We start from the raw sequence: 13725 nt of genomic DNA on the forward strand, positions 1-13725 counted from the left end.
TACCAAACGGGCTTTGAGGCCGTCCTGAGAGCCAGCACGGCCTTGTTGCTCTGCCCAGACTTCAGTCTCACCAGCAGATTTGTAGATTCTCAAAGACAAATGCTGTCTGTTTGAATTAAACATTCAACCCCTATACCCATTTTTCTTATTGTAACTTTTTATTGTGAAGACTTTGAAACTTAGTAGAAGGGACAGAGTAGTATAAAGGTGGCCATCCACCTGGCCTCGGCAGGTTTTATCAGCTCTGTGTCTTGATCTCCACCAGCACCCCCTCTCTTCCCGCTGCTGGAGTAGTATTCTGTACTCTCAGATAGCCTGTCCTTTCCACCACCATTTCTGCAGCAGTGCCCTCTCACAGATGACGTACCCTAACAGAGAGAACAGCTCTCTGCCATCATCTAAAAGCCGGATCACGGGCAGCGCTCTCACATTGTCTCAGAAATACTGTGTTTACAGATGTGTTTTTGATGTTCTTAACAATTGACTCATTCAAAATCAGATCCAAACGAGGTTCATGTGATTTAATCTGTAATAGTTTCTTCTCTTCCCCTCCAGCCTTTTGTTTTTTTCTTATTTGTTAAAGAAACCAGTAATTTTTCCTGTGGAATTTCCATATTCTGGATCTATCTGATCACATGTTTCTCTCTCATATGTCTAACTTATGGTTAGATCTCAAGACTCTTATTTCGGATTTAGATTGTCCTGTATATGTTCACTCCTACTGAATTAGAAGTAATATCTGATCATCCCACTTCTTGTCATATTAAGATTGATTATAGCAGTAAATCAAACTGTTGTTAGCATAATTCATTTATTACAAAGTTCCTGAGTGATCTTGAATCTAACGGTTTTAGTCGTCATTGATGATGGCTGCTTAAAACAAGTATTTCATCAAGAGCTGCAAAATAGTGACTTTTCTAATTCTTTTATTCATAATTTCTACATTTGTTAGCTGTTTGCTTTTTTTTAATCTGTAGATTCCCTCTCCATCTCTTTCTCTCTCCTGTAATTTATTTATTCAAGAGTCTGAGTCATTTGGCCATGAGAGATTTCCAAAGACTGGACTTTGCTAATTTAATGTATTTTCTCTGAATAGTGGTGTTACAGTGAAACAGATCCTGACACTAGTTAAAGATGGTGAAGACAAATTTTACTCAGTGCTGTGCAGTGGGGAAAAGAGACCAGTGTACAGCTGAGCTCAATTCCAAATACAACAAGGGCAGATGGGGATTTATAGCAAGGAGCAAAGTGGGGGGTGGGAAGTGGTCAGCGGATGGAAAACTACTAAGAGTAGACATCAAGGGTAGGGGGTTTGACAAACCAGTCTAACAGAATGCTTGCTAAGGGCAGGCCTCCGATATCAGATACATAGTGTGGGGTGGAGGGTGGTGAGGAACTTGATCAGATAACAAAAGTGGGAGGATGGCTTAACAGGATTCCTGCAGGAACTGGGCCAGTGACAGGGCCCATGAAGAGGCCTCGTCGAAAGCGGGCCCGGAGGAGCCTGTCTGAGGTTTGGTCAAGGAGAGAGTCTTTGTCACTACTCACTTTAGGAGCTTGACCAGATTTAAGTTTGTTCTTTGGTTCTTTTTTTGTTGTTGCTGGAAGTGAAGTGTTCTTGCACCAGGAGGAATATAAAGTTATGTATTCAGGCTATTTCTCATTTAAATTACAGGATTGTATTTAACCTCAACTTGGTATTCCTATTGACCATACGTTTCTTGAACATATTTTCTTTCAGAATATTTTTCTGCTTAGATAAATATGGCTGCTTTTTTTTTTTTTTTTAATTCCTGCAATGCTATGTATTTTAAGGTATTTAGAAGAAATCAAAATCTCTAAAAATCACAATATCCAGAAGGTAATTCCCATCAGCTTTGGTGAACAGCCCTCTGGACCCCTTCCTCTGAATATTTCCCCAGCATTGGATACGAGCACATGGAGACACACGTGTGATTACATAAAGGCCTGTACGTTTCCCTAATGGGACCACACACCTACAGGTCTTACACTCTGCCTTTCCATCCAGTGATACTCCAGGAAGACAAATATTTTCTTATCCGTGCATTTAGATTACATGTTATTTAAACAAGCAAATGATATTGTAATTTATTTAATCAGTTTCCACTGTAGAACATTTGTTATGTTTTTAAATAATTTCCCTTTAGTGAATAGCACTGCATTAAACATACAGTGTAGCTCTCAATTAAAATTGATTTTTGTGAGCATATTTTTTTTTTTTTTACCTTATTAATGAGAATTACCTTAACTTTGGGGGGATAGTATCTATATTCTTTGGAAGGTTAAACATTTGTTAAAAGAATATGTTAAATTATGTTAATTCCATATACTATAAATATTAAATTATAGTAAAGAACAGTGCTCACTCGCCAGGTCCCGAGCTTGTCCTCTCCCCACCCCGGTCACACAATAAGCAGGGGCTGTGTTTTCCCCGCAGTGTGCATCGCCTCAGGAACAAAGGTGGCTCTGTTCAACCGACTCCGCTCCCAGACAGTCAGCACCAGATACTTGCATGTAGAAGGAGGTAATTTCCATGCCAGTTCTCAGCAGTGGGGAGCATTTTACATTCATCTCTGTGAGTATAAAAATGTACATTTGCTGATTCCAGTGTGAAATTCTTTTTGATAATAAGACATAGAGGTATATTAAGTTTTGCTGTTTTCCTAAGGAGATCAGTGAATTCTGACAGATAATATTGGATCTCCTTTTGCTCTCCCCCACAGTGGATGACGATGAATCCGAAGGAGAGGAATTCACAGTCCGTGATGGCTACATCCATTATGGACAGACAGTCAAGCTGGTGTGCTCTGTCACTGGCATGGCGCTCCCAAGACTGGTACAGCTCCACTATTGCTTTAGTAACATGTGTCGTCAAAACTAAGGAAATGTAAAAGCCACAACGTTCCAATGAAGAGTATACCTCAAGTATATGCTTCTCAGTTTAAAGAGAGATATTAACAATTATTGCTATTTGTAATCAACAGTTATGCCCCATTTTATGTTTAAAATGCTTTCAGGCAAATAGCTGGTTTTTATGAGTGCATTTTTAATGACTTCCTGTTGTGCTATTTCTCATAATTTTGGTGGCATTTTTCCTTTTTGGTTGGATATTTGAACATGCTCCATAGAGGGCGCTATAAAATTAAATTGTGATTTCTTTCCTTAATGCAGATACACTGTATTCATTTCTTGTGGTACCTGCTGCTTCCCAACCTAGGACCAAGTTTTCAAAAACATAGGAAGTCCTATTTCTTTAGAAATATAATTTTTACTAATTTACTCTCCCACAAGAAGAAAGATTTCTTAAAAATGAAATTAAATTGGTATTTTTTACTCTGGAAGAGAGGTATTGTTTAGGGCTTTTTGTTCACTGGGGAGATCATGAAACTAAAGACTGCTTTTCTTACTAAATGAAAGCAAAGGCCACTTACACTCTGCTCTCATACTCCTCCTCTGTTTCTGAACCAGAATAAAATTTAGTTATATCATGGAGGGGACTGCAAGTAAGTTTGATTCGAGGTGAGGTCGGGAGGGGGTTGGGCGAAGGGAAGAACATTGAGTATTGAATATAAGCTGCGTATGCTTTCTATTTATCTCCGGTGAAGTATTTCATTGGCTTCTCTTTTCTGGGACTGTTTCAGCAGAGGCTGGGTCTATAATTATCTAAGTAAATGCAACCTTTTTCTTGTTTTTGTTTTGTTTTGTTTTTTCTCTGTCATGGCTTTACAAGATGGTTTTATTTCCCACTTCAATTTAATAAGCTAAAGTATGTAGTAATATTAATTTATAAAACCTTAAACTGAGATAAAATACAATTCTAAGAAGGGTAAAAGTAGGGAAAAGTTTAAAAAAATGGAAAGAAAGCTACAAACAAAAAAACAACAAACCAAATCAGTATTTACTCGTTTACTTTTCATTTGTTTGGTATTGCTCTTTCAAGGATAATGTTTATCTGCTTTGGCATTAAATTCTAAGCGATGCATTTACATAGACAAATGGTAGTGGTTATCCTCAGTTTCTGTATTGCTGAGAGCTGGCTCATTCAGCAGTGTCTCTGTCCAGAGACTTACTGTGGGGAATAAAAGGAACCAATCACGGCCCGTGTCCTCAATGTGCTTATTCCTACTAGCCAGTAGAGAAACAGTGGGGTACACACACAATAAAATAGTACCGTAGACCAGTGATTTTCCAGTGGTGTGCCGCAAGAATTTTTAAACCATGCAATACCTATTCCCGTGATGGCGAACCTTTTTATAAAAACCACCCACTTTTGCAGTGCTGGTCAACTTGGTCCCTCCCGCCCATTAGTGGGCATTCCAGCTTTCATGGTGGGCCAATCGCGGCACTGTTTTGTTGCTCCGCCACGCCCACCATGAAAGCTAGACCACCCACTAGTGGGTGGGAGGGACCAGGTTGACCAGCACTGCAAAAGTGGGCGGTTTTATAAAAAGGTTCGCCATCATGGACCCATTTAGTAGGAGCACTGCTCTCTTTTCCCTTGGATTGTCAAAATTAAAAAAGACAAAAATGACAACAGCCAACACAACAATAGCCATCCAGTGTAAATGAATCAAAATTTTTGTCAGGTCAGCAAAATACATATTTTTTAGTGTGATGCAGAATTTTAGTAATTAGTTGATGTGTGCCAGGAAATGGAAACAGTTGAAAATTGCTGCTGTAGGTGAATCTGACTTTTACCTGGTGGAAGACATGTGAGTGCTTGCTTATAGACTTACAGGAAGCCTTAGGCTTGCTTGCAACATTCAAAAATCGGTCTAAAATCATTGTTAAATTTAAATGTAGCTTCCAAATAATCTCGAGTCTTCTGTGTGCCAGGTGAGCAAGACAGACTTCTGTCCTCATGGAGCTTACATTTTGATAGGGAGAAAGGAAAAAATCAGCTAAAGAAATACCCACATAAAGTATTAAAAGGTTGATATGTGATAAAAGCAGATTTGTAAAGGATAAAGGAGTAGGGATTGGGAACGTGTCTTAGAGTAATCAGAGAAGTCTTCTACGTGGGGATATTTGAACAGAGACCAGAATGAAGTTGGAAAACCACCAGTGGGTAAAGGAGCATTTCAGACAGTCTGTGTGGAAAGAATTTAAGACAGGAATGTGTGAGGACTAGGAAGGAAGTCGTTGCCCTTGGAGCCGGAAGAGGCGGAGGAGGCAAGTGGCAGGAAATGAGGCTCGGGGTTAGCCCTGGGCCCGTCTTGTCAAGTTCCTCTCGGTATCTAGCGTAAGGACTTTCTATGATCTGTGTACGATAGGGGTTTAGACAGGGGCTGATGGCTGGTTTGTGTACAGAAGGATCGTGTGGCTGCTCTGTGGAGGGGAGAACGTAGGGCTGGAAGAGTGGGAGCAGAGATGGAAGTGGTTGGGCCTTCGCTGTAATTCAGGCAAGAGTTGATGATGATATCTTAGACTAGGACTGTAATGCTAAGGTGATGAGAGGGGACTGATTTATTTGAAAGTAGACCTCGCAGTTTGTGGACAAATTGGAAGATTGGGCGTAAGAGAAAGCAAGGATTCAAGGATGACTTCAAGGTTTTGGATTGAGTGAACGGTGGTGCCATTTATTTGAGCTGGGGATTGGGGGAGATTTATGTTTAGGAGAAAGAAAATAAAAAATTCTTGTTTTGATTAAGATTAAGCTAGCCCACTGGACAACTAAAGAGGAACTGGTGACTAGGTAGTGAAATAGACGGGTCACCTGCCAGAGAGGGTAGGGCTGGAAGCACAGACTCTAGAGTCGCCAGTCTGAATAGTACAGCGTGTGGGAGAGAAGGGCCCGGGGGCTCAGCCCCGGGCACCAGCGCCTGGTGAGCAGTGCTCTCTGAAAGGAGAACGTGTTATAGGAGGCTCCGAGAAAGCTGTTCAGATGGGGACTCATCGGTGTGGAAGTCCCTGGAGGCCTCGACAGGAGCAGCTGCAGTGGAGACTTGGAACAGCCGGCCGGCAGGAAGTCAGGAGGTTGGGCTGTGAGGAAGAAGAGAAGTGAAATGGATGGTGGGAGGGATGCACACAGGGTCTACCTGTCGTTCTAGGTGAGAAATGTTTGTGTGCTATTGGGAGTGATCTTCATAGTCACCAAACACTTGGTGGTTACTTTCTATGTGACAAGTGACACCTGAGGTTTGATAGGATTATTATTCAGATGTCCATGCGAGCTGTGGACTATTTGGGTTATAAGCTTGTGGAATGCAGTGGCAGCCAGCTCCGGAATCAGAGTCTGGCCCTTCAGCTACTAAACTGGTGATTTTGAGGAATTTACTTGACCTTTCTGGGCTCATTTCTAATCTGAAAAATGATACCTATTTTAGGTTTAAATATATATATATAATGGACTGTATTGACTACCACACCCAGATAGCCTTTAGAGATAGTTTTTCCTTTGATGTTGGAGTATTTTTCATTTTATTTTAATTTTTTAAAATTTGTCATTGTATTTTATTGGGAAGGTCATCTGAGCTTGCTGCTCAAAATACAGACCGACAGGGTTAGCATCAGCTGGGAATTTGTTAAAAATGCCGAACCTGAGGCCCCACACAAGATCTGTAGGAGCAGAACAGATGTATTTGTAACAGGGACCCTGGAGGAGTCGTACGCGCAGTAGAGCGTGAAAGCACTGACCCAGGAGACACCGCTGCCCTGTTTCAGGTGCTCGTGGAGGAAGCGCACCAGCTCCACATCTGCCAGGCTTGCGACCTGGAAGTATTTCTTGTACCTTAGCCTTACTTTTTGTAAATGCTTGCGTGAGTAGGTGTATGACAAATAATGTAGTATTTATTATATAGCTCTTAAAAATGTACCTAATGAAAACTCTTCGTGTGTGATGATCTTTTCTCGTTTAATTGCTGAAATGCAGATAATTAGGAAAGTTGACAAGCAGACGGCATTACTGGATGCAGATGACCCCGTGTCACAACTCCATAAGTGTGCGTTTTTCCTTAAGGATACGGAAAGAATGTACTTGTGCCTTTCTCAAGAAAGAATAATCCAGTTTCAGGTATGTTTCCTGGTGGAATCTAAAATGTGTATTAGGTTGATAGCATACAGAAACATGAAAGTCTGGTTTAATGTTAATGGTGTCTTACATGGAGCTGGGTTAGGTATTTATCTCAAGTCCAGACGTGGTGGTCATCCTACTTCAGGGAAGAACTCAAAGCTCTCGAAAATAATCTCAGAGAAAAGTTGGTATCTAGTTCTGGGGTACAGAAAGCCCCCCAGATTATCCACAAGCAGATTTGGGGTGCTCAGTGGGTACTCTGAAGTTGTGTGTGGATGCATGTGTATTTGGGGGGAGGGTTCATAATTCTCACCAGATATATGGTGAGGTCTTCAAGATAGTAATGATGACATGTTTCAAAAGCTAATTTTAACTACATTTACTCAGAAGGCTTTCATGAGAACGTTTATGACACGGGCAGCTTATTTGATAGGAGAGTTACACTTTCCTGTGAAACTTGTTTGTAAACATCTGGAGATCTTTTCTGAGGCACAGCCATACACAGCCATGTCCCCAGCCCAGCGCTGATGGACCAGTCCAGGGGATTTAAAGGTAGCGAGCGGTGGGGGATTTTTGATTTGCGCCTTGGCCAAATCTTCAGAAAGTACCTAAGTTTCTAGCTGTTTTCTAAGCAGGAGGGTCTCCTGGTCTCTTTCTTAGGGATCCCTGAAGAGTTTTAAACAGCTATTTGCACCAGACACTGACCTTTTTGTGCAGGTACTGGTGTACTCTGAAATGGTTATTCTGAAGGATATTATCAGTTATTTAATATGTCACTGAAAGATTTCATATTATAATAAAAACTGTGTCAGATTTTCATGTTACTGTTCGTTTGTGTTTATTTAGGGACTGGCAAAGCACCATACTGGCAAAGTTTACAAATTCTTACTAAATTCTTTTCATGTTAACTCGAGTCTATAAAGGTTACTTGTTAAAGTCGTTACTTTTATATGCAATGCATATAAAAATTTCTAAACTTTCTCTATAAGGCCACTCCATGCCCAAAAGAACCAAATAAAGAGATGATAAACGATGGAGCTTCCTGGACAATCATCAGCACGGACAAGGCAGAGTATACGTTTTATGAGGGGATGGGCCCCGTCCTTGCCCCCGTCACACCTGTGCCTGTCGTAGAGAGTCTTCAGGTGAGACCACTTGCTCACACGTCGACTCTTAACTCCTCATAACTTCTCTCAGCCATGGCTTAGCATCATTTTGTTTTAGAATAATTTTGATTTTTCCCCCCAAATATTGTGATTTGGGTATTTTGTTGTCCATTATTTGTTAATAGAAAACCAAAAATAGGAGCCTATTTAATTGCAAGTAAATTTAAATTTAAAACCAACATGTATGTTATCTTGATGTTTTCAGCTCACTTTGTCTTATAGTCATATAATTTAAAAGATGCATTTTAAATACAAATAAATGATCACTGAATGAGAAACTCACCTGTGCCCTGGAATGAGACACGAAAAGTTTCCTCACATGTTGTTCTGGTTTTCTGTGCATTGCAGTTGAATGGCGGAGGGGATGTAGCAATGCTTGAACTTACAGGACAGAATTTCACCCCAAATTTACGAGTGTGGTTTGGGGATGTAGAAGCTGAAACTATGTACAGGTACTTGATAAAACTTTTTCCATCATCCAGTTTTTGGTGGGGGTGGGTGGACGAGACCCTTTCCTGGGAAATGATTGTAATGTATTAACCCTTTGAGTAGTACGAACGTTCATTGTACAGCCTCGTGCCTCCTGACCATCCAGAGTACCATCATAACAAAAATTATTTTTAAAATGTGTAAGCCAGCATTAAAAAAAGGCAAATGTACTTCTTGTTTCCATAAATTGGCTACCAAACAAACATGATTTTAAAGTTAATAAAACTGTAACCGGAACTTTCATTTTTTGAAGAAAAAAAAAGCAACTCACTCCCAGGGGTCAGCGAGCATGAGAAAAACTCACTACTCAATGGGTTAAGCAACCTCATTTTAGGTTTCAGCTCAAAATTTGCTGTGCATCTCAGTGACTTTCTTTCCTCCTCAGATGTGGAGAGAGTATGCTCTGCGTGGTCCCCGACATTTCTGCATTCCGAGAAGGCTGGCGGTGGGTCCGGCAGCCAGTCCAGGTTCCAGTAACTTTGGTCCGAAACGATGGAATCATTTACTCCACCAGCCTTACCTTTACCTACACACCAGAACCAGGGCCTCGGCCACACTGCAGCGCAGCCGGGGCCATCCTGAGAGCCAACTCCAGCCAAGTGCCCCCCAGTGAATCCAACACAAACAGCGAGGGCAGTTACACAAACGTCAGCACAAATTCAACCAATGTCACATCATCTACAGCGACCGTCGTGTCCTAACTACCGGCCTGTTGCAGGGACTTAAACTGACTTGGGTGTGGCAAAATGTTGACAAAACAAGAAAGGAAAAAATGAACAATCTTTTGTGGTTTCTTGGGAAAGCTTTTCATACTGGGCGATACTCTTTAAAAACCCCATTACCTGCAAGTGCTGATCTGAAGTGCGGAAGCCACAGTAAAACAAACCGAAAGAAAACAACACGTACAAACTGTTGGAAATTGATTTTTCTTCAGCTGTTATTTTTGGTTGGCTTTTGTTTGGTTTTGTTTAAATGGGCAAGAAATAGAGATGTGGCTGGAATAAACATTAATCAGACTAGAAGACACAAATCTAACATAGTTTTTATGGACCAAGGAACTTGTATAAGCTTTAGTAAAAGGTACATTTTCATCATACCTTTTTATATCACCGTATATAGTGCACCTTTGTTACCAAATAGGCTGTCCCTCGGCTCCCCGAGCTCCTGCTCGTCGGCGCGTTCAGGCTGCCGGCCTGACCGCGCCTTCAGTCTGAGTCCCGTACTCTTCCAGGTTGCCCGAACTGTTCTGTTTATTTTTATTTTTTTAAAGCTGAAGTCTTATGACTTTTCGTGGTTGAAATTGTTTTGATTTCAGCAAGTCAGATCCTGTAAAGGCCTGCATTTTTTTTTTTTAAAGATTATATGAAGTCTGTGCAAAAGCTTTAAAAAAGAAAGCCTCCGCCTTGCCTGCAGTCCACGCAGCGCTCATTAACTTCGTCTCTGTTCTCGGATGTTCAGCAGTCAGTCACTTCCATGTTTTCTTTCTTTTCCTTTCTTTAAATGTATTTATAGTGGTGATCCAAGCGGTTCTAACGTTGACACGGAGTTCAGCGTGGCCAATTAAGTCCTGAATGAGCTAGGGGTGCGGACCCGGCGGTGTGGGAAGTGCGCCCTGCCCTCGCCCTGTTCACGCACGGGTCTCCGTGCGCGCGTCAGGGAGCGTCCCGATTCCCCTGCCTGATCTTGTACATAACTTGTATTATGTGTAAGTTAAACATTTTATTTTGAACTCGTAATGTTCCCAATGATTTCATTCAGTAGGATGTTTTCTTTAAACATTTTATTTTGAACTGGTAATGTTCCCAATGATTTCATTCAATAGGATGTTTTCTGCCTTGTTGGTATATGACAAAAAAAATATCATAGAAGTATTTGCTACCAGTTGGTAGATGGTGCCCTTATTGTATAATGAGGAAAAATCTCAGCAAAAGCATGTTTTTAATTTACTTTTGGGGGGGTAGTCTAGGCCAAGAAGACATTGTAATCTTAAACCAGGATGCTCTTATTAGCTGGTCCACTAAAGTAGCTGGAAGGCAGTACTTTAGAAACAGATAGTTGTGAAATTATAAACATGAAAGTGTAACTTACCTTTCCATTTCTCTCTGCCTTTTTTTTTCTCCTGTCTTCTCTTTCCCAGTACTTCATGTCTCTACAGATGTCTCCTCCTCAGAAACATGTCTTTCCCCTCCCGTTGGGAGCTGGCGCAGGCAGGCCAGAGGGCCGGCCTTGCGTGCTAAGCGCCCATTTTCCATTGCTTCCGTCTCTGCACCTGGGTTTCGCCTTTGGTTTCTTAGAAATTGAAGCGGACTCATTGGGCTATGTTTAGTGCAGGAACCCCGTGTGTCATGTTATAGGACACAGGCTAGTAATACAATCATCCTCCTTAGAGTAAAAACTACCTCTAGATGATGGTAAGCTTTTTACTGTCCCATAAAACAGGAGCCACAAGTACCTTATGAACGCAGAACTGTAACTTCCTCCAGTATTTCCATACAGAACATTGTCTTTCTGGTGTCCTGGGCTGTTGTGGAAAAGTTTCCATCGGTAGACTTTTTCAGCATCATTGTTCGTAGCGTTTGCAGCGTGGCTGTCTTCATCACTCATTCTTTTGCTCAGACTATGTCAGTGTAAATATGATTCCCAACATCTTTAAATCACTTTTCCCTCAGTTCTCAAGGGGGAAGTCATGTGTAAAAACACATTAGTGGTCAAATCAAAGCTGTTGCGGTTTTCTGTTCCTGCAAGCCTTTCTCATCGCTCACAGCGCACGCACCACGCTGTATAGCGCCTTCTCTCCAGGTCTGCCGCGGACCCGCGCTGCTCTCCTGTAGCAGACCCTGCCTCACACTTCACAGCTGTTCCAGTGATCAAGGGCAGACTCATCGTGGCCTTATCTCTCTTTGTTTTAGCTGTTTACTGTCCGTTCCGTACTAGCGTGCTTATTTCTGAGTGGTGGTGATTCGCTCGCTGAGTCCCGCAGCGACCTTGTCCCAGGGCTCTGGTCTAGACGGGTGCAAGCCCCGCGCTGCTTCACAGTTCATGGTCACAAGTGTCCTCAGCCTCCCCGGTTTGGTCTTTAGTTACAAAATCATACGAAATTAACTAATAGCAGATGAGATACTTTTGAAGAATAAACTGTTCCTTACCCAGCTTTGCAGCTCAAAATAATCTTTCCAGTTTATGGCTTTATTGAAAGGAACTTTTGCTTTTTCATTATTTAAATATATCTTATTTTGGCTTTTCGTTTCTTTTAATAAGATAATGAGATATTAGACTGTAAATTCTTTTTCTGTTTGTTTTTCTGAAAAGTCCAAGAACGTACTTATATAGGTTACCCCTGCTATATTTTGGTCATTCTGTGTACCACAAAGTAAAGACTGAAATGATTTGTCTGTTGTAGCTCACTGTTATAGGTAGTTCTTTTGTCAGCTGCTTAAAAAGTCTTTTTCATAAATTTATAAATCACTTTTAGCATCTAACTTATAGGAGCCTTGCTCCCTGTTTATAGTAGAAGCGCTCCCCCCGCCCCTCCATGGTGGCATTATTAGAGACGCTGGTCATTTTCCCTCCCCAAACACTCTTAGAATGGTACCGGCTTCAGTTAAAGGATAGTGCATTTGAGGGTTGTTGTTTTTTTAGGGGGGAGGGGAGGTGTTTTAATTCTGTTTTAGAAGTGCATCTTAGCTTCTTGTCATTCGATGCAGTGATTCTAAAAATCCGTGTAGAAGCCGAGTGTGTGATCCAGTATGTTTCTGTTGGTTCCACTGAACTGATCACACAGATGGGGAAGAGGCGAGCTCAAGGCTTTAAGTATAAAATGCCCTTTTTATTTAGAAGGACTTCTGAGTTGACACTAGTATAATATTTAACCTGCTGCTGACTTTTCTTAAAAACTGTGGCAACTGAAGGCATCCTCATACATGTTAATTAGCAAAATATTCATCACTCTTACTACACAGACTTATTTGTGATCAAAACTGGTTAGTAGTTTTTTTATTTTTCTCTAATGAAACCGGTACCATCTGTGCCCTCACAAAAAATTTCCGATGGAGTTTTTTGAGAACTAAACTAGTCATGTTTAACCAGATAATCCAGGGGGGAGGGAGGTTCCTTTGCTATTCAATTATTAACCAAGTTACTTACTTTTGATTTCAAAAGCAGCTGTTTCTGATGAGTACTGAACAAATGTGCGTAATTTTCTGTGCCAGACTTTTTACTTTGTTTTCAAGCACTGTAATGTGGGATGGATGGTTAGAAACAATAATATATTAGGGTTTCTACTTAACCCTTTCAGGACTGAACTGTATCTCCTTTTATTAATTTTTCCCTGTGTTGTGATAAATGTTTGCCAGCCTTCAATACTGTGTTGGTCCAAATGTAGGTTTATATGCTCATTTTTAGCTAATTTCTTGTACCTTGCGGCATGCTCTACACATTCAGTCCTTAAGGGGTTTATTTTACAAACTGTGCGCCTGTAAGGTTTGTTAGCAATAAGATAGAAAATTGAGCAAGTTTATACCATAATTTTGTAGAAAAAAAAGAATCTGCTCAGTTCCATATTTCACCCGTGAGAAACCTGCAATACGGGCAGTTTCAAGGAATAAATAAAAAGGAAATGTAAACCATTGGAAAAGTCTTCTGTTGACTGTGCCTCATGCCTGAAATTACTCGTGGTTGTGCCGCTCTAAGGGAGGAGTGCTTTCTTCCCGGGGAAGTGGGGCGGGGCTTCGTCACCCAAGGGCATCTCCCGGGTTCAGGAACATTTCAAGCTAATGTCAGCAAAACTGGAAAATATTAACAACTTGCTTTTCCACTATAAGGTTGTCATTTGGTCTGGAGTACAAAACAACATATATGGTTTGTGCTTTTTGCTTGAGGCTCCTGGAGACAGCATATTTTGTTTAATAGGGGAATAGTAAAAGGGGAGATTTATATATATTTTTAATTATAGTTTATTATCCTGCCTCCCCCCCCAAGGAAAAAAGTATTTAAAAAAAGTTACCAGGGTTTTGCTAAAGACATCTTACTCTGAAAATA

At 41.0% G+C, this 13725-nt stretch overlaps 1 protein-coding gene across 6 annotated transcripts in view; it reads left to right on the top strand.

Annotated features, from left to right (window-relative positions):
* RBPJ (recombination signal binding protein for immunoglobulin kappa J region) overlaps positions 1 to 13324 on the top strand; it is a 212844-nt gene extending 199520 nt beyond the window's left edge. For all 6 annotated transcript variants that reach the window (XM_066384857.1, XM_066384854.1, XM_066384853.1 and 3 more), the window contains 6 exons: positions 2459 to 2596; positions 2745 to 2857; positions 6893 to 7033; positions 8023 to 8178; positions 8548 to 8651; positions 9074 to 13324. In XM_066384857.1, the coding sequence (XP_066240954.1) occupies positions 2459 to 2596; positions 2745 to 2857; positions 6893 to 7033; positions 8023 to 8178; positions 8548 to 8651; positions 9074 to 9389 (968 nt within the window). In that variant the 3' untranslated portion in view covers positions 9390 to 13324. The remainder of the gene's footprint in view (positions 1 to 2458; positions 2597 to 2744; positions 2858 to 6892; positions 7034 to 8022; positions 8179 to 8547; positions 8652 to 9073) is intronic.
* Positions 13325 to 13725: the final 401 nt, after the last annotated feature.

Source organism: Saccopteryx leptura, chromosome 5 (assembly GCF_036850995.1).
Source record: "Saccopteryx leptura isolate mSacLep1 chromosome 5, mSacLep1_pri_phased_curated, whole genome shotgun sequence".
In the NCBI taxonomy this organism is placed as follows: Eukaryota; Metazoa; Chordata; class Mammalia; order Chiroptera; family Emballonuridae; genus Saccopteryx; species Saccopteryx leptura.